The sequence below is a fragment of the Sminthopsis crassicaudata genome, chromosome 5 (assembly GCF_048593235.1).
Source record: "Sminthopsis crassicaudata isolate SCR6 chromosome 5, ASM4859323v1, whole genome shotgun sequence".
Taxonomy (NCBI): Eukaryota; Metazoa; Chordata; class Mammalia; order Dasyuromorphia; family Dasyuridae; genus Sminthopsis; species Sminthopsis crassicaudata.
The window spans coordinates 945,155-964,566 of NC_133621.1; the positions used below are offsets into that span (position 1 = coordinate 945,155).

Here is a 19,412-nt window from a genome sequence, read left to right on the forward strand (position 1 = left end):
AGTTTAGAATCTCAGGAATGCCTATAATTTATGCAGTGTTATATAATATGAACCCCGATTTTACAATAAGATACCACAAAATAACAAAGAAAAATCTGACTGTCTGATCTGAAGGGAGGTCCAAAGTTGTATACAGATTCTTCAGGTCTCAGTTCAATCTTTGTCATTGTTCTCACTTGCCAATCTGATATTGGAACATTTTTTTTTTTTTTATGATTGTCCCTTTTCATTTTAATGGAATATCAGCCAGACCTGAATTGACCTTTAACTTGTGGGTAATCAGAACCAAACAGCAGGCTAAAGACAAGAGAGAAAGTAATCAAATAGAAGTGAGGAAATACTTGCAAGTGGAAGCCCCGCCCCCTTCCTGAGAAGCAGCACTTAACATGCTGGGGCAAAAGGAGGGCTAATGTACTGGGGAAAAAAACCACATTGGGGCTGGACACCAACAATCATTCTTAGGTCATGAGTGGCCGTGCCCACGGTTGGCATTTCTTGGGACAATAATGGTGTTCTTGGTCCCATGGGAACAGTCTATACATTGCATAAGGGTTATTGAGTCTTGTGATCATTCAGTGGGGGTACAGTGCCAGAGTTAGCATGTCAGGAACAGGAATGCAGTAGCTGGCTTGGTTGCTTGGCAGCTACAATAGGATTGTGAACATGTCGAGAGATGTGATGGATGGCACCTGCTTCTGACTCTCAGGGCCCTGGGAATAGGAGGAGCACTAACAAACCAGCAGATGATCCCAAATGGCAGAACCACGGGGAGGCAACCTCACACTTAGTGAATTGTCTCCACTTTGCACCTGAGACAGTGAGTTTCCAGGCATATGGATAGGTAGGTAGATATAGAGATGTTAGCTAGATGGTGATGGTGGTCACTCATCTCAGTCATAGCCAAGTCTTTGTGACCCCATTTGAGGGTTTTCTTGGTAAAGATCTTAAAGAGTTGTTTGTCATATCCTTATCTAGCTCATTTTACAGATAAGGAAACTGAAGCAGACAGGATGAATGACTTGCTCAAGTCACACAGCTAGGAAGTGTCTGAAGCTAGATTTGAATCCAGGAAGATAAGTTTTCCTGATTCTGATCCAGTACTAGATCCACTGGGTTACTTAACTATGCTAGATGGATTGATTGCTAGGTTAGATAGATGATGGATTGATGGGATGGTGGATGTTACATTGATAGATGTTAAATAGATTGATGTTAGATAGGCGATGGATGGATAGAGAGACAAAAAGATAGACAAATGGATGGATGGATGGATGGATAAGTGTGTGGATAGACAGACAGATGGATGATAAAGACAGATATAGATGCAGATAGATTGATAGATTGTATGTGTGTATGTTAGAGAGATTGATAGAAGTTAATAGATACAGACAGAGGAGATAGACAATGTACTATTAACATCCACATTATTTTTCAGTTGAGAAAATTGTAGCAGATGTCTAGAATCACCTAGCCAATGAGCGTCAGGCCCTCCTCCAAGCCCCGCTGTGTGCTCTCCAGCACCTCCTACTGACAGCTAATTCTTATGTCACTCTCCTGTCAATTCTCATGTTATCAGCAATCACATGCTTTTGACCCCTGCATCTCTGAGGTGATCTCTCCACCATCTTTTCTTGTCCTGCTTCCATTCCTGGAAATCTCAAGGGGGCTAATCCTATTGCTCTAGAGAATGTCATAGAGGAACATCCAGCTCAGAACCAGAAGGGACATTACTTTATCCCATCAATTTGACTTTCCTCCTGGAAGATTTCCAACCATGATGGCGCGGTGGCCATTTTGGCTTACTACCTGATGTTGCTCTGTGGTATGACATTTCCCCAGGCCTGATTTCAGGGAGATTGATGTTTGGATTCAAAAAGATCCAAGAGAATGACAGTAATGAGGCAACATACCAAAATTTATGTGATGCAGTCAAAGCACTTCTTAGGAAAAATTTTGTATCTCTAGGTGCTTGCATGAATAAAACAGAGAAAGAGACGATCAATGAATTGAGCACACAACTAAGAAGGTAGAAAAAGAAAAAAAATTAAAACCCCAATTAAATACCAATTTAGAAAGTTTAAAAGAAAGATTAATAAAATAGAAAGTAAGAAAGCTATTAAACTAATAAACAAAACCAATATTTGGTTTTATGAGAAAAGCCAACAAAATATATAAACCTTTGGTTAATTTGAATAGAAAAAGGAAAAACAAAACCAAATTGCCAGTATCAAAAATGAAAAGGGTGAACTTACAACCAGCAAAGAAGAAATTAAGTAATAATTAAGAGCTATTTTGCTCAATTGTATGCCAAAAAATCTGACTATCTAAGTGAAATGGATGAATTCTTACAAAAATAAAGATTGCTTGGGTTAATAGATAAAGAAATAAATGACTGGAATGCAGGAAAACTATCAACATAAAGAACCATATTAATAACCAAACTAACAGAAATCAAATGATATATCAATAGATGTAGTAAAAAACATTTGAAGTATAACATTCATTTCCCTATTAAAAATACTGGAGAGCATAGGAATAGAGTTTTCCTTAGAATGACCAATAGCATCTATCTAAAACCATCAGCAAGCATTATATGTGATGGAGATAAGTTAGAAGCATTCTCAATAAGGGAACTACCACTACTATTCAATATTGAACTAGAAATGTTAGCTTTAGCAATAAAAAAAGAAAAAGAAATTGTAGGAATTAGAGAAGGAAGTGGAGTAGCAAATTATCACTCTTTGCAGATAATATGATGGTCTGCTTAGAGAATCCCAAAGAATTAACTAAAAAACTACAAGAAACAATAACTTTAGTAAAGTTGCAGTATCTAAAATAAGCCCACATAAATCATTGTCATTTCTATTTGTTGCCAACAAAGTCAAGCAGCAAGAGATAGCAAGCAAAATCCCATGTAAAATAAATGTAGACAATATAAACTATTTTGGTACCTACCTGCCAAAACAAAGCCAGGAACTATATGAACACATTACAAAACACTTCTCACACAAATAAAGGTAGATATAAACAAATGAATAAGTCTAGCTAATATAATAAAAATGACAGTTCTACCTCAATTAATCTACTTATTCAGCACCATACCAGTTAAACTGACAAGAAATTATTTTATAGAGCTAGGAAAAATAATAATAAAATTCATCTGGAAAAATAAGAGGTCAAGAATTTCAAGGGAATTAATGAAAAAAATGAGAAAGAAGGTGGCCTAACTGTCCCAGACCTAAAACTATGTTATAAAGCAGCAGTCATCAAAACCATTGGTACTAGCTAAGAAATTAAAGTAATAGCTTTTTATTTTCAAAACATATGCAAAGATAGTTTTCAACTATCAGTGGAATAGATTAGGTTCACAAGACTACAGTTATGTAGTGTTTGATAAAACCAAAGATCCCAGTTTCTGGGATAAGAACTCACTATATGACAAAAATTGCTGGGAAAATTGGAAAATAATATGGCAAAAACTAGACATTGATCAATACCTAACACGCTATACAAAGGTAAGAATGAAATGGGTTCATGATTTAGACATAAAGAATAATATTATAAGCAAATTAGGAGAACAAGTGATAGTCTACCTCTCAGATCTGAGGAGAAGGGATTAATTTATGGCCAAAAAAGAACCAGATTATATTATGAAATACAAAATGGATAATTTTGATTATATTAAATTTAAAAAGTTTTGTACAAACAAAACAAATGCAGCCAAGATTAGAAGGGAAGCAAAGTGGGGGAAAATTTACATCCAGGGTTTCTGATATAGACATCATTTCTAAAAAATATAGAGAACTGACTCAAATTTATAATAGTACAAAACATTCCCCATTTGATAAATGATTAAAGGATATGAATAGACAATTTTCAGATGAAGAAATTAGACTAAGTTTTAGTCAAATGAAAAAATGCTCTAAATCACAATTGTTTAGAGAAATACAAATTAAGACAACTCTGAAGTACTACTTTCACACATCTCAGATTGACTAAGATGACAGGAAAAGATAATGATAAAAGTTGGAGGGGATGTGGGAAAACTGGAACTCTAATATGTTGTTGTTGGAGTTGTGAACTGATTCAACCATTCTGGAGAACTGTGCTAAAAAAATTGATCAAACTGTGCATATCCTTTGATCCAGCAGTGTTTCTCCTGGGCCTGTATCCTAAAGGAGGGAAAGGGACCCACATGTGCAAAGATGTTTGTGGCAGCCCTTTTTGTAGTAGCTAGAAACTGGAAATTGAGTGGATGCCCATCAGCTGGAGAATGGCTACATAAGTTACGGTATAGGAATGTTATGGAATATTATTGTTCTGTAAGAAATGACCAGCAGGATGAATACAGAGAGGCTTGGAGAGACTGACATCAACTGATGCTGAGTGAAATGAATAGAACCAGAAGATCGTTGTATACTTCAACAATACTATATGATGATGGACGCGGCGCTCTCCAACGGCATCAGGGATCAGTGAGGCAAATGGATTTCTGAATATGAGCCATTTTCCCACGGGCCATACCGATAAGTGATTAGTGATGATGGTAGACACTTATACAGAAAAGCCAAAATCATCCTGGATTTACAACTGGTCAGCCATCTGTCTTGAAGGTAGTTTGTTGTAGTCAAGGAGGGGTGATGAAGACTTACCCATCTGCTAGTTTGATGTTGACTTTGGAGAGTGAAACAGAATGAACTGCTTTGTTTTTGTTTTTTTGTACTCCTTGCCCAAAATTTGGGTTAAAGGAAAGCTATTTGTGGAGATTAAGAGAGAATGCCCATCACACTTAAGATTTCTCCCAGCTGAGGTTCTTCTATGCATTCCCTCTACTTGTGGAATGGTTCATATACTTGTCCACTCTGAAAAGTTTTCTTTAATTGGGTCCTCAAATATAGTGTCTAGATTTTCACCTTTTTGGTGCTTATAGAATTTATACTGTCTTCCAAATCTAACTTTTTCTGAATATCTATTAATTCATTTTTAAGTTTTGTTGTATTTTGCATGGAGAATTTAACAGATTAACAAGTCTACCTTCAAGTTCTTCCAATTATTGATTGATATTTGTTGGTTTTTATCTTATTATTTGTGGTTTTTGTTGATGTTTTTAGTTCTTTGATATCTCTTTCCATTTCTCCCTAATTATTCCTTTATTTGTTCTTGTGATTTGGTTTCAGATTTAGAGTCCTTCTTGTGTGTGTGATACAAGTCTTTTATGTTGCTTCCATCCCATTCAGTGATATTTCACATTATACTTCCAAAGAGATCATGTCACATCAGGAGTACTTGAAGGAACTGGGATGTTTGGTCTGGAAACAAGGAGATTTAAGGAGGACTTCAAGTATTTTGGGTTTGGGGCACAGAGCAAATCGGTGAAATAGGCAGTGATGACTTTACCTTCTGAATGATCTCATGTTAGGTGTGTCAGAGTTTGTGGGATCGAGACACAAGAATACTGCACCTCGGGGAATAGGAAACTGTGTGATTTGAAGCTCCGGGGGATCATACTCTTGTTCCTCTTTTTTGAACATAGATTTAATCTTCCTATAAAGTGAGCTCCAGAAGTGTCAGTTGGGAGTTGGTACAAAATATCTTTCTGCCTGTCACTTATCCCTTGCTACAGAAGAGTGTACATTTATTCATTTATTTTAGGCTTATGTTCAGAGCTGCAGAGGGCATTTACTCTAGACCTGAGCCTCAGCAATGACCTGTTCTGGGTATCATGGGTCATAGCACAAGTGGGATTTGAACCCAGATTTTTTTATACAGTACCAATCATGTTCTCCATGCGTTCTAGACAAGCATTAAGGGGTGCTTGTTCCAGTAGCTCCCTTACCCTCCCCCCTCCCCGTGCTGCTACAGGCCAGCCCTAGCCCAGCCCCCTGGGACCCCTCATTCCCCTCGGGAGGGCCCACTGGCCAGAGTCACCTCCATAGGGCCGTCTGCAGGGTCGGCCCTTCTCGGACCACGGGTGTGTGAGCCGGATGCTCATTGAGCACGAGGAGGGAGCTCCTGGGCTCTGGGAGCGGGTGTGAGCACAGACTGCCAATGGAAACGCTGATTGACCCCCGCCACCCTGCGCCTGCTGCCTGGAGATGCTCCTGGACAGAGACTGCTTTAATTCTGTGGAAGCCGGAGCCGAACCCGGCCGGTGTCCACCAATGGGGACGGGCTGAGCAAATGTGGCTCAGAAACTCGAGGGACCGCGATTGTCCTGGGGGCCCTGTGAGACCGCCGTGCCCGAGGCCCAGTGGGGCAGCAGAGCCGGGATGGCGCAGGTACCTCTGAGGGCACGAATGCAGGACGAGCAGCTGGGCCCAGAGGGGGGCGGGAGGACCCTCGTTCTCTGCTCCAGAGGAGGGGGCCGTGGGGACGGACACCAGGCCACTGGCTCCTCGTCGCCCCTTTGGAGCGCTGGGAGGGAGAAGCAGGTGCAAAACGCTGGCGAGGAAAACAGGTACGGCAGGGTGTGTTTACGTGGGTTTATTTTTTAGTAGAAGTCAGTTTCTCGGGCCCACAGGCAGCAACTGAAAGGAGACTGGGACAAATGCAAGCTTATCGATGCAGTTGTAACCGCGGGCCGCCAGCAGGTGGAGCCACAGATCAGTGCCAGTGATCAGCCTGGCAGTGCCCGGCAAGCACAGGAGGGCAGGGACGCGGTCCCGGAGCACGGCCTTCTTGCACACGGCCCCTCACGCCCCGTGAGCTTCCCCGGGACCAGTGATTCACAGTGAGGTCAGTGCTAGTGAGAGCCCGGCCGGGCCGCCCTCAGAGCTGGCACTGCAGGGCCCTGTGGTACAGCGTGCCGATGAGCAGCTTCCCGCCGTACACGGAGGCCACGGTGCTGCCCTGCAGCACGGAGCCGTTGTTGGCGTAGACCGTGCTCACCGTGGGCGTCTCGGAAAGGATGTTCTGGATCCGGAGCACCTGCAGGGGACCCAGCCTGGCGTCAGGCCCCGCCCCAGCCGGCAGAACCGCCTCCGACTCGCGAGGAAAGAGCCCGGGGGAGCTCCCTGCATGAACACCCCCCCACCCCCGGCTCCCTCTGTGCTCAGCGAGCATCCTTCCCAGGGCCGACCCTGCAGACGGCCCCTGTGGAAGGGACTGGCCAGATGGCATCCCCGAGGGGTCCTGCAGCAGCGCAAGGAGGGGGAGGGTAAGGGGGCTATGGGAGCAAGAATGCACCTGGGATGCAGGAGGGTGACTGGAGTCGTAGATGAGCAGCTTGAGGCCGTTGGGGTGACAGCCCACCCAGAGGTCTCCCGTGGAAGGGTCGATGGACAGGTTGTCCACTATTGTGTCCAGCTGGAGCACCTGGCAGAGGAAGGGGCGACCAGGTCATGCAGGTGCGCCCATCGTGGCCTCCTGGGACCAGTCTCATGCCCTCGCCCGACGTGGACACGATCCCACTCAGGGTAAATCGTCCCTGCTGTGGCATGTGGGAGCCCCGGGGGGCTGGCCAAGCCCTGTGAGCCTGCAGGGAGCCTGGCCAGCTTCCTGCGTGCCAGAGAGAGGACCAGAGCGGGCTGTCTGCTCTCCGGACCGTGGAGTCTCCTTTTCCCAGCTCTGATCCCAGAGCTTTTCACCTTGAGAAAACTCACAGAATCGTGGCCATCAGTGCCCGGTGGACGGGAACCCATCCCCGAGACCATTCTGAATGTGTGTGTGTGCCGGGGTGACCCGGAGACCAGCCTTTGGGAACACAGCCTCCGGGGACACAGCCCCCAGACTTGGCCCGGGATGGAGTCGCTCGTCCCTTACCTTCACGGGACTCAAACTCCAGTTGGCCTGTTTTTCCATGACGTGGATTTCGTGGGCAAAACTATCGGCGATGTAGACGTACCTTCACAAAGGGACACGTTTGTTAGGGAGGCGCCCCCTGCAGCCTCGGCCAGAGCTGGACCCTTACGCTGTGGTCCAGCGAGTCTGGCCCGGCCAAGGAAGGGGCCCCCCCACCGCCATGGGGGGGCGGTCTGCCCATTGGCCACTAGAGCCAGGGGTGGTTTCAGGACTGGAGGGGGAAGGCTAGGTTGCTGCGGGACCCCTCAGGGCAGGAGCTGCGGCCCCCTGGTGCCTCTCCGGCCTCAGCCTCCCTGCGGGTGCAGCTACGAGAAGCCCCTGCCCCAGAGGGGCCGGCACCCAGAAGGGTGTTTTCCTCTGGATTCCCTGGAGCCTTTTAATCTCGTCTGGGCAGAGCCTTCGCACCTGAACTAACTACATTTTGTGATTCGCGCCTCTTGTGACACTGAGAAGTAAGGTGGCCTCGGACTCTTCATCTGCAAAGGGCACAAAGGGGGCTCCGGGGAGAACCCCCCGACTCTGGAGACCTTGTTCTAAGCAGCCTCTGAGGCCGTTCGCCATATGACGGGCACTTCACTCCTTGGGCTCGCCCCCCCCATGGGGCAGGAGGACCAGCTGACCACTAGGACCTGTCAGCTCTGAATCCCAGGGCCGCCCCAGGGAACAAGGAGCTCCCCAGCGCTGTGAGCGACGCTGGGGGACGAGCGGCCCTGAGTGACCAGAGCCCGGGGGCTTTCCTTGTTCAGATCCATCATCAGGATTCCTCCGGGCTTCTCAGTGACCAGAAGCCCTGGGCCCCTCCCGTACTTGTGATCCGGGGAAAGGCCGATGCCGTTGGTGGAGTCGAAGCCCTCGGCCACCACGCGCGCGCCCTCGGGGCTGTAGTAAATGACGTTGGTCCAGCGCAGGTTCAAGTAGACTTCCAGATACTTGAGGAAAATGTCGGAGAAATAGTGGCTGTTGGTGGCGTAGAAATGCTCCGGGCCCACGGCCACGACGTCATTCACGCTGAGAGAAAGAGAAAGGCCGCCCTGAAATCAGCCCGCGTGTCTGCGGGGGCAGGCGGCCGGTCACCCTGGGAACTCGGGCTGAGGGCCTGGGAGCAGAAGGCCTGGGGCGAGAGGGGACAAGTGGCCGCAGCGGGGACCACCCCCGGCGGGGAGCCTTGCCTCTCCCCCAGCCCCCGCCCAGCCCAGGCGGGCACAGGGGCCAAAGGAGGAAACAGAAGAGGTCACCCAGTGGGAACCCTGAGACGTCCAGACAAAGGCAGTGACCGGTCAGGGCCGGGAGAGGCTGCTCCCGGCCGAAGTGTCCACCCAGGGGCTTCCTTCCTGTCCCACTGAAGGGAGCATGAGGAGCGCCCCCCCTCCAGCTTCCTGCAGCCTCTGCCGCAGCCCCTGTGGGCGACTGGGCCCTGCTGAGCTCCAGGGACAGGGGGCAGGGCCCTCTGGGGGCTCCTCTCGCCAAGAGGCCGCCAGCCCCCTGATCCTCACATCTCATGGCTTCAGATCCAGGAAGCGCATGGAGGCCGTGCCCAGCCCCAAACTGCCTTGAACAGGCCTGGCTGCTGCCTCCAGGGGCCCCAGGAGTCCCGATTTCACCAAGCCCCCCTTCCTCTGCAGGCCTCCCCGGGCTTCCCAAATGGGCCACCCAGACCGGACTGGTGGGCACGAGGGGGCGGGGGCCACGGCCGGCTCCAGGGGAACGGCGACCCCGACGTGGAGCAAGACGGCCGCACCTGGGCAGGAGCTCGTGACGGATGGTTTTCAGGTGTAAAAGGGAGTTTTCTTCTTCTTCAAACTGGAAGATCTCCACTGTGCTCTTGAACTCGGGATGATTGGCAACGAAGAGATACACGGTGTCATCTAAGGGCAGAGTGCGGAGGTCAGAGAGCCCCAACCCCCAGGCTCTTCCCGATTGTCCCAGGGCTCTCGCCACTCACAAGCCAGAGTGCTCAGTGTCCTGCCGGGACAGCCCGGAAGGCAGGGGAACCACCTGGGAACATCCTGGGGAACTCCCAGAGACCCCCGGACGAACCTGAAGCTTGCAGGGGAGCCAGGACCAGAGAGCTCAGCTTGGCGGCAGCCTGGGGGTGCCCGGAGACCCCCTGCCCCTACTCCAGGCTGGGCCCAGGGAGCTTCAGGGGACTCGGTCCGAAGGCTCCTCGCCTCTCACCTTTGTCGATGAACGTGCTGATGCCATGGGGGTTAAAGGTGGACAGATCGAAGCCCCGGCTGACCCTCAGCTCCAGAGCCCGGGGGCTTTCCTTGTTCAGATCCATCATCAGGATTCCTCCGGGCTTCTCAGGGGCAAAGCAGTGAATCCCAGGAGACTTGAGGCCCTGGTGCAAAAGCCCCAGCTCATCAGTCCCGAGGGACAACACAGAGGCAGGACCTGGGGGCGGGGGGGCTGCAGCCCCCACACTTGGGCCAAGGCCCTCACAGCAGGAGGCTGGAGGGGCCGCTCAGAAGAGCTTCCCTTCCGAGCCGGAACATCCCGTCCTTTCCTCGGTCCCAAGGGAGATCCCAGGCCTCGAGCCAGCCTGCTCACAGAGGGCGGGCCTAGATCCGGGCACTGGAGGCTCCTCCACATGGAGAGGGACATGGGCACCTGAAACTGTCCTGGGCACCGGGGAGCGATTCCTCAAGCCCCGTCTACACGCAGGCCCCGAGAGAAAGCCTCTGGGCAGGCCCCAGGGAAGCCAGAGAGTGCCCTCCGGCCCTGCGTCCATGGGGGGGTGTCCAGCCCACTGTGGCCCGGAGTGCCCTCTGGCTCTGCGTCCATGGGGGGGTGCCCAGCCCACTGTGGCCTGGAGTGCCCTCCGGCCCTGCGTCCATGGGGGGGTGCCCAGCCCACTGTGGCCCGGAGTGCCCTCCGGCCCTGCGTCCATGGGGGGGTGCCCAGCCCACTGTGGCCCGGAGTGCCCTCCGGCCCTGCGTGCATGGGGGGGTGCCCAGCCCACTCTGGCCCTGACCCACGGGGCAGCGTTTACTCCCAGACATGCTCAGAGACAGAAAAGCCACTCACGGCGCTGAGGAACGCCAAGCCATTGGGAAGGATGTCGATGTCTTCAGAGCCCGCTTCTGCAAGTAAGGGGGAGCAGAGGCAAACCAGAAGTCAGCGCCCTGGGGCCCACCCCTAGGCACCCCCTGTGCCTAGACCCCGGGGCATCCGGTCAGCAGAGGGCCTGAGAGCCAGGGGAGGGGCAGAGCTTGTCTCCTTGGCCCCAACTGGACTTAGGCCTGTCTGGGAGGAGGAGGAGCCTGGGAGCTCACCTATGGCCTCTGCCTTGGCCCTGCACCTCCCTCCAGCCTCAATCTGGGCGCAGAAGCTTGGGCCTCCAGGGCTGCCCTGGGTCTCTGGGAAAGGGGCAGCTGGCCTGGAGAAGGGGACTCCCCCCTCCCTCGTGCCAGGCCAGACCTTGGAAGCCTTGGGGACCCACTCTGGGCTCACGGTGGGCCCAGCCCTGTGGGAAGTGCTGGAACACAAAGTCGGGGCCACCCTCCCAAGGCTCATGTTCTAACACCTGACCCTGTCCAAGGGGGTTTGGGGAGGACATGGCCGGGAGGGAGCAGGAAAGACCCTGGGAAGGTGGGGGTCGTTTCCTCGGGACCTGAGGACAGCCAAGGGCCCTAAAGTGCTGAGGAGGCACCGAGGGCTCGAGAGAATTTGAGCCGGGGCAGCCAGTGTAGAGACCGGGGTTAGATGTGCCGGCTGAGGGAGGGCAGAGGAAGGGACCGTCAGGAGCCTGGGCAGGGAGGAAAGGGCTCACTCCGAAGAGATTTCAGCACCGAGTCACCGAGTTCTTGGACCAGAGGTGGAGGATGGACAGGAGGCAGGGAGGCCAGGGAGAGGCGATTGTGGCAGGAGTCACTCAGCAAGGTGACCCTGACGAGACCCTGACAAAAGGGGGGGTTCCCTGGGGGAGAAGGGGCCTGAGGGAGCCAGGCGTGCCAGCTGAGCAGATGCCGGGTAGAAGAGATGACGCTAGGCTTGGGAGCCGGGGGACGGGAGCCGGTGATGCACAATGTGTCTGGATGGGCCCCCGCCGTTTTAGACGGTGAGTGGGAGATGCAAGAAGCCCGACCGAAGGCCAGTGAGGAGGGGCTGCATCCAGCGGAGAGCCCAGGGCCGGACCCAGGGGCAGGACACAGAAGGAGCCGCTCACTGAGGCGGGGGAGCAGCACAAGGGAACCGAGGAACGCACTGCAGCGGGAGCGGAGGAAGAGCCCTCCCAGAAGACCCGGAAGAAGGCGGGCACATGGGGGGGGCTGCCCGCAGGGAAAGAGGAGGCCGACAGAGGCAGCCGTTGGCAGTGACTGAGGGCTGACCAGGAGAGAAAGGGCAGAAATGAGAGCTGGGGTGAGGACTGATCAGATGGGGGGCAGGGATGGTGCCCCACACAGAGCCCTGGGGGACTAGGGAGCTACCAGGCCCTCCCTGTCACAGGGGAGGCAAGGGGCCCCTGGCTCCTCTCTGCTGCCCTCAGGCCATCCTGGGGGCCCCCTGGCTCCTCTCTGCAGCCCTCAGGCCACGGGGGGGGGGCCCTGGCTCCTCTCTGCAGCCCTCAGGCCACGGGGGGGGGGGGGGCGGCCCTGGCTCCTCTCTGCAGCCCTCAGGCCACCCCGGGGGCCCCCTGGCTCCTCTCTGCTGCCCTCAGGCCACCCTGGGGGCCCCTGGCTCCTCTCTGCAGCCCTCAGGCCATCCTGGGGGCCCCCTGGCTCCTCTCTGCAGCCCTCAGGCCACGGGGGGGGGCCCTGGCTCCTCTCTGCAGCCCTCAGGCCACCCCGGGGGCCCCCTGGCTCCTCTCTGCAGCCCTCAGGCCATCCTGGGGGCCCCCTGGCTCCTCTCTGCAGCCCTCAGGCCACGGGGGGGGGGGGGGCCCTGGCTCCTCTCTGCAGCCCTCAGGCCACCCCGGGGGCCCCCTGGCTCCTCTCTGCTGCCCTCAGGCCATCCTGGGGGCCCCCTGGCTCCTCTCTGCAGCCCTCAGGCCACGGGGGGGGGGGGGCCCTGGCTCCTCTCTGCAGCCCTCAGGCCACGGGGGGGGGGCCCTGGCTCCTCTCTGCAGCCCTCAGGTCATCCTGGGGGCCCCCTGGCTCCTCTCTGCTGCCCTCAGGCCACCCTGGGGGCCCCTGGCTCCTCTCTGCTGCCCTCAGGCCACCCTGGGGGCCCCTGGCTCCTCTCTGCTGCCCTCAGGCCATCCTGGGGGCCCCCTGGCTCCTCTCTGCTGCCCTCAGGCCACCCTGGGGGCCCCTGGCTCCTCTCTGCTGCCCTCAGGCCACCCTGGGGGCCCCTGGCTCCTCTCTGCTGCCCTCAGGCCACCCTGGGGGCCCCTGGCTCCTCTCTGCTGCCCTCAGGCCACCCTGGGGGCCCCTGGCTCCTCTCTGCTGCCCTCAGGCCACCCTGGGGGCCCCTGGCTCCTCTCTGCTGCCCTCAGGCCACCAGCACTCTGGGCTGGGGGGCAGCTGCCTGCACGGGCTCCAATGGAGCTGCAAGCACCAGGTAGGGGAGCCTGGTGGTTTAGCTGAAGCCCTGGGATCCCGTGGGGGACGGCCAGGGCCAGCCACGCCCACGTCCCCGGCAATGTCCCTAATGGGCCGCCAGCCACTCAGCCTCTCCCTGAGACGTGCCAGGAACAGGAGGACTCACTCCCGAAGCTGCCCGGTCTCCATTCTCAGAGCTCCCTTTAACTCTTGGCTGCCTGTAGCCCCCCCCCCCCCCTGGCATTCCTGGCTCTGCCAGGCCCCACATTTCTTTTCCAGGCTTAAGATTGTCCTGAATTCCTCCTCCTCAGACATGACCGTGAGCTTGTCTTCCTCGGCCCCAGTGGCCCAGGGAAGAAGCATTTACTGCTAAATGGCAGAGGCCACAGGAGGACGACGGAACCGCATCCACGTTAAGGGCCTTCCTCCGCCACGTCGCCTCTTCTGCGGCTCTCCAGCCCGGCCGGGACCCCGGCAGTCTAACAGAACTCTCCCTGGTCCTGGGGAGGCAGGAGCGCGGCCTTTTAAGAGACTTCTAATGAGGGAGCAACAAGCGGAGCCTCAGCCCAAGCCTTGAAACCATTTTGGAACTCGGGTTCCCTGCTCATTGGGCTCTCTGTCCCGGGAGCCCACCGGGGTCGGCCCCAACCAAGTCGTCCTGGGTCACGGTGAGCAGGGCCCCTTCGTCCCTTGCCAGCTTTGGACTGAACAGCAGAGAATTCAGACTCAGTGCTGCAGGAAGGTCAGGGCCGCCCCAAAACAGCCGGGCTGAGACTGGCAAGGAAAGGCCAGGGTTAACTCCAGGAGTGACCATGCCCTGGCTCTCCCCCTCCCCCAGGGGTCCGGGAAAAGATCAGCTCCCACGTGAGCCCCGAGAGAGGCTCATGTCGCCCACCAGAAGCAGCGGTTTGGGCAGGGGCTGGGGGCAGGCCCCCCTCCTACATACCTACACCTTTGATCAAGCGGCAGCCGGGAAGGTCGACAGGCTCCACTTCTCTGGAGGCGTTGAGGCGGTTCCTGTGAGCGGGAACCCGCAAATCAGCCGCGAGTGTTCACCTGCGCGTCCTGGCCCCAAGGAGCCGCGTCCCCAGCACGGCCCAGCGGGGCTTACGGCATTGCCGCCCCCTGCACCCCTTCTCCTGGTGAGCTTCATGTTCAGGTGGGTGTGTGTGTGTGTCTGTGGGGGGGGTGTAAGTGTGTGCAGGTGTGAGTATGTGAGAGTGTGTGTGTGTGAGAGTGTGTGTGAGTGTGTGCAGGTGTGAGTATGTGAGAGTGTGTGTGTGAGTATGTGAGAGTGTGTGTGTGTGAGAGTGTGTGTGAGAGTGTGTGTGAGAGTGTGTGTGAGTGTGTGCAGGTGTGAGTATGTGAGAGTGTGTGTGTGTGAGAGTGTGTGTGAGTGTGTGTGTGTGAGTATGTGAGATTGTGTGTGTGTGAGAGTGTGTGTGAGAGTGTGTGTGTGAGAGTGTGTGTGTGTGAGAGTGTGCGTGAGAGTGTGTGAGAGTGTGTGTGAGTGTGTGTGAGAGTGTGTGTGAGTGTGCGTGAGTGTGTGTGAGACTGTGTGTGTGAGTGTGCGTGAGAGTGTGTGTGTGAGAGTATGTGAGATTGTGTCTGCCCCCAGATACCCCCGGCGCAGAACGTGCCCCCAAGCCAGGGAACAGCAGAAAAGGCAGCGGCCTGTGCTAGCCAAAGACAGGAATGCCGGGAGATTGGAATGACCCTGCTCAGGAGGTCCCGTCCCCTCAGGTCTGGGACAAAGACGGGCAAAGTCGGAGGGTTCGGGTCAGTACCCTGGACAGTCCCTGCTCAGTCTGCTGCCCAGACCTGTCTGAGGCTCCCAGGGGTCTGTGGGGCTGTCCACATGGGAATCAGTCCCTCCGCCCGCTTTTCTCCTGCCACGGGTGCCCACCAGTGTGGTGGAAAGCTTCAGAATGGTGGAGGGAGGTCAAGGCGGGGCCGTGTCACCACCAGCCCGACCCTGGGGGAGAAGCCTTGTGTCCCTGACCTCCTCGGTCTTCCTGAATGGCCCCGGGTCTCCATGGGTTCTCCCTGTGAGCTTACGCAGAAGAAAGGAGCCGAGTATTTATTAAGTGCCTACGATGTGCCAAGCTCTGTGCTAAGCACTTTACAAATGTTACCTCATTTGAGCCTCTTAACAAGCCTGGGAGGAAGATGCTATTATTATTATTATCCTCATTTTGCAGATGAGACAAAGGTAAAGTGGCTTGTCCAGGGCCACAGAGCTGAGAGGTGCTTGGGGCTGCCTCAGATATTTCCTAGTTGTGTGATCCAGGACCTCACCCTTTGCCTCAGTTTCCTCGTCTGTAAAAGGGACGGAGAAGGAAATGGAAACCCATTTCAGCATCTGGCATGTAAACCCCAAGTGAGCCCAAGAAGAGACTGAATGAAATGACTAAACAATAGGCTTCCTGACTCCAGGCCCAGCACTAAGTGCTGCCAGGGGCTAAGGTTTCCCGCCCCTCAGGGCAGAAAGGGGCCCGTCTCTACTCCCCTCCCCCACACGGGGCTGAGCCCCAAGCATGTCCCTCCTGGTCTCCCCATGACCAAGGACCCCCAAGATGTCAGGACGTGCTTGGGTGCTCGCGTCTGTACGTGTGTGTGCTGGGGGTGGGGGCCGGGCCACTTCTCAATCACGTGCCACAGCCACAGCCACCCGGAAGGAGACAGGAGGGAAGCGTCCGTGGGAAACAGGAGCCCACGCGGGGGCCTTGCACCAGGGACAGCCTGTGGCTGCACAGCACCCCGAGACGCGCTCCCGGCCTGGGCACCTTCCCACACCCACATCCTGGTCTCACTGGGACCAGTGGCAATGATGCTGGGGGCACCCTCAGTGGGTGCAGCGCCAGCCCTGAAGTCAGGAGGACCAGAGATCAAATGCAGACTGAGGCACCACTGGGCCCACGAAGTATCCCCGGGGAAAATGGCGGAAGGAGATCAAGCCCAAGCTTGTCAGAAAACCTGGGGCCTGAAAAGATCCTGGGGCTGAGGGGGCAGGGCGGCCTGGGCGCTGGGCCCTTACAGCCTCGGGGCCAAGAGCCTCCAGCCTTAGACTCCAGGTGAGGAAAGCGGCCCGGTCCCCTCTTCCCCCGCCTTCCCACCGTCAGAAGCAGCTTTCCAAGACTCGTTCCTCCCCCACCCCCCACCCCGATTGGCCCCAGTGGGGCCCCCTTTAACTGGGCCCGGAGGAGAGCAGGGAAGGGAAGCAAGGCGGGGGCTTTGGCTGGGATGGGGGGTGCGGGGAGGGTCGGGGACGTTCTCCAGCGGCCCAGAAAAATCGCTGAGGCAGGAACAAGCTGCCCAGCCGCAGGCAGCCCCGACCCGGAAGGGAGGTTCTCTCCACAGCCGCCCAGAGGCTTTTGGGGGGTGGAGAACGGGGAGCGGCGAGAAGGGGGAGGGGGGAGGGGGCCTGGCAGCGCAAAGCCAAATCGCAGAGTTTCTAGGCTGTCACTCTCGGAGGGGGGCGGGGAGGCAGGACCACGCCCTCCCCCACCTCGCGGCCCCGGTAACTCGGGGCTAAGTTAGCCTCTTCTCCGGAGGGACGGTATGGGAGACAACTGGCCAAGGCTGGCGGAAAGCAGGGCCCACACTGGGACTGCCCGGGCCGCCAGATCGTTATCGCTCTCCGTCTCCCGGCCTCCGCCCACTTTCACGGGAGGAAGGGAAGTTTCCAGGCTCCCACTCTTTCCCTGCAGCCTCCCCGACTGCAGAAGAGTGAAGGGGGTTGGAGAGGAAGGGGGGGCGAGCTCCTGGGGCCGCCCCCCAACCTCGGCGGGAGGCTCCGTGCCCTCGACCCCGCGCTCGGCGCCCGCCCGAAGCCCCTCTCACCTGAGCGCCACAAACCTCTCGGCCAGCAGCGCCAGAGCCAAGCCCAGCGCAGTGAGAAGCAGCAGCCGCGCCATGGCCGCTCCTGGCCCCGGCTCAGCCCGGGGACCCCGCCCTCGGCCCGCCTCCGCTGCCCCGGGGCTCCCGGCTCCGCCTCCATCCGCCCGGTTCCCAGGCTCCGGCGGCCCCGAACCCGCCAGGAGGCCGATCCTGCCTTCCAGACTCAGCCCTGGGCAGCTGGGCTCGGGCCATGCCCACCGCCCGTTCCCGTCTCCTCTCCCCGAGCGCCCTGCTCCTTCCCAGCTCCGCCCTCCCTCGGCCTCCCCCGCCCCCTCGCGCCCGTCCCCGGGCTCTCCGTTTCCCTCTGCGCCGACGGCCCCGAACAGAAGCGCACAAACCCGCAGGATCTCGCCCGACGGGCTTCCCAGCCCTCCGCGGGGGGCAGGCGGAGCGGCGCGGAGGGCGGAGAAGTGGGGGTGAGCTCCCTTTCTCCCGCTCGGACTTACTTTGGACTTTGAAAAGAAAGTTGTGGGACTGAAAGGAATTGCACAACCGCTTCCCCCCCCCCCCCATCTCTTCGGGATGCCCATGAGACACATCCCCGGACGGGAATCTCGCGCCTTGCCCGCGTTTGCCAAAGGTTCCAGGAACTCTAGTCTAACTGGATTCCCTGCAGACAGGCTCCCCGCCCCCCAAGTGACTGAAGTTTAATAGAGAGATGAACCCCCGTCTGACAGGGGTGACCACAAGCATCGGGGAGCCGTCGGGGACCCCCCCACCTTCCCAGGGGGTCGCCTTGGCCGGGGCCTGGGGCAGAGCCGGGGCCGGGGACAGAGCGGGATCCTGGGGCAGAGCCGGGGCCGGGGTCAGAGCCCGGACCGGGGCCAGAGCGGGGCTGGGGCCAGAGCCGGGCCCTGGGGCAGAGCCGGGGCCTGGGGCAGAGCCGGGGCCTGGGACAGAGCGGGGCCGGGGCCAGAGCCGGGCCCTGGGGCAGAGCCGGGACCGGGGCCAGAGCCGGGCCCTGGGGCAGAGCCGGGGCCTGGGGCAGAGCCGGGGCCTGGGACAGAGCGGGGCCGGGGCCAGAGCCGGGACCGGGTCCAGAGCCGGGCCCTGGGGCAGAGCCGGGGCCTGGGACAGAGCCGGGGCCTGGGACAGAGCGGGGCCGGGGCCAGAGCCGGGGCCTGGGACAGAGCGGGCCGGGGCCAGAGCCGGGCCCTGGGGCAGAGCCGGGGCCTGGGACAGAGCCAGACCACTTCCTCAGAAACCGTTTCCTCTTGGAGGAAAACAAGAGCTCACACCACGGTAACAATAGAAATAGCCCCCGTGGGGCCGGCAGTGCTGGTCCGGGCGGTCTGACGGGAGTTCTGGCAAAGTGATTAAGCTCAAAAGAAGCTCTTGCTCCTTCCTTGGCCATCGGGAAGTGAGATCTGCGCCCCGGACACTGAGCTCACTGACTCCAGGACTCTGCTCTGTCCTGGGCCTCCTCTTAGCTAGCTGTCTTCTCTTGGGATCTTTCTCACCCTGGCAGGAGGGTGTGTGTGAATGTGTGTGTGAGAGTGTGTGTGTGAATATGTGTGTGTGAGTGTGTGTGTATGTGTGTGTGTGGTGTGAGTGTGTGTGAGTGTGTATGTGTGAGTGTGTGTGTGGTGTGTGAGAGTGTGTGTGGTGTGTGTATAGTGTGTGAGTGTGTATGTGTGGGTGTGGGTGTGTGGTGTGTGTGTGTGGTGTGTGGGGGTGTGAATGTGTGTGTGTGTATGTGTGTGGTGTGTGTGTATAGTCTGTGAGAGTGTGTGTGAGAGTGTGTATGTGTGTATAGTGTGGGTATGTGAGTGTGTATGTGTGTGTGAGTGTGTGTGTATGTGTGTGGTGTGTGTGTATAGTGTGTGAGAGTGTGAATGTGTGTGTATAGTGTGTGTGGTTTATGTGTGTATAGTGTGTGTATATGTGTGTGGTGTGTGTGTATAGTGTGTGAGTATGTGTGTGTGAGTGTGTGTGAGTGTGTGTGGGGTGTGTGTGTGGGGTGTGTGTGTGTGGGGGGGTGTGTGTGTATAGTGTGAGAGTGTGTGTATAGTGTGTGTGAATGTGTGTGTGAGAGTGTGTATGTGTGTATAGTGTGTGTGTGTCAGTGTGTGTATAGTGTGGGTGAGTGTGTGAGTGTGTATGTGTGTGTGAATGTGTGTGTATGTGTGGTGTGTGTGTGAGTGTATGTGTGTGTGAGTGTGTGTGTATGTGTGTGGTGTGTGTGTGGTGTGTGTGTATAGTGTGTAAGAGTGTGAATGTGTGTGTATA

General features: G+C 56.1%; 1 protein-coding gene across 3 annotated transcripts; it reads right to left on the reverse strand.

Annotated features, from left to right (window-relative positions):
* Window positions 1-6,468: 6,468 nt before the first annotated feature.
* Window positions 6,469-17,298, reverse strand: LOC141543024 (serum paraoxonase/arylesterase 2-like). 3 transcript variants are annotated; one of them, XM_074267826.1, is made up of 10 exons: window positions 17,127-17,298; window positions 15,437-15,602; window positions 14,230-14,300; window positions 10,828-10,883; window positions 9,976-10,141; window positions 9,539-9,665; window positions 8,608-8,808; window positions 7,762-7,843; window positions 7,186-7,314; window positions 6,469-6,927 (listed from the first exon to the last, which is right to left on the reverse strand). In XM_074267826.1, the coding sequence occupies exons 1-10, from the start codon at window positions 17,281-17,283 to the stop codon at window positions 6,769-6,771; spliced, it is 1,314 nt and encodes a 437-aa protein (XP_074123927.1). In that variant the 5' UTR covers window positions 17,284-17,298; the 3' UTR covers window positions 6,469-6,768. The 3 variants fall into 3 exon arrangements, with proteins under 3 accessions (XP_074123927.1, XP_074123929.1, XP_074123928.1); XM_074267828.1 differs by having other exon boundaries at window positions 15,419-15,602; window positions 17,127-17,221; XM_074267827.1 differs by lacking the exon at window positions 15,437-15,602 and having other exon boundaries at window positions 17,127-17,281.
* Window positions 17,299-19,412: the final 2,114 nt, after the last annotated feature.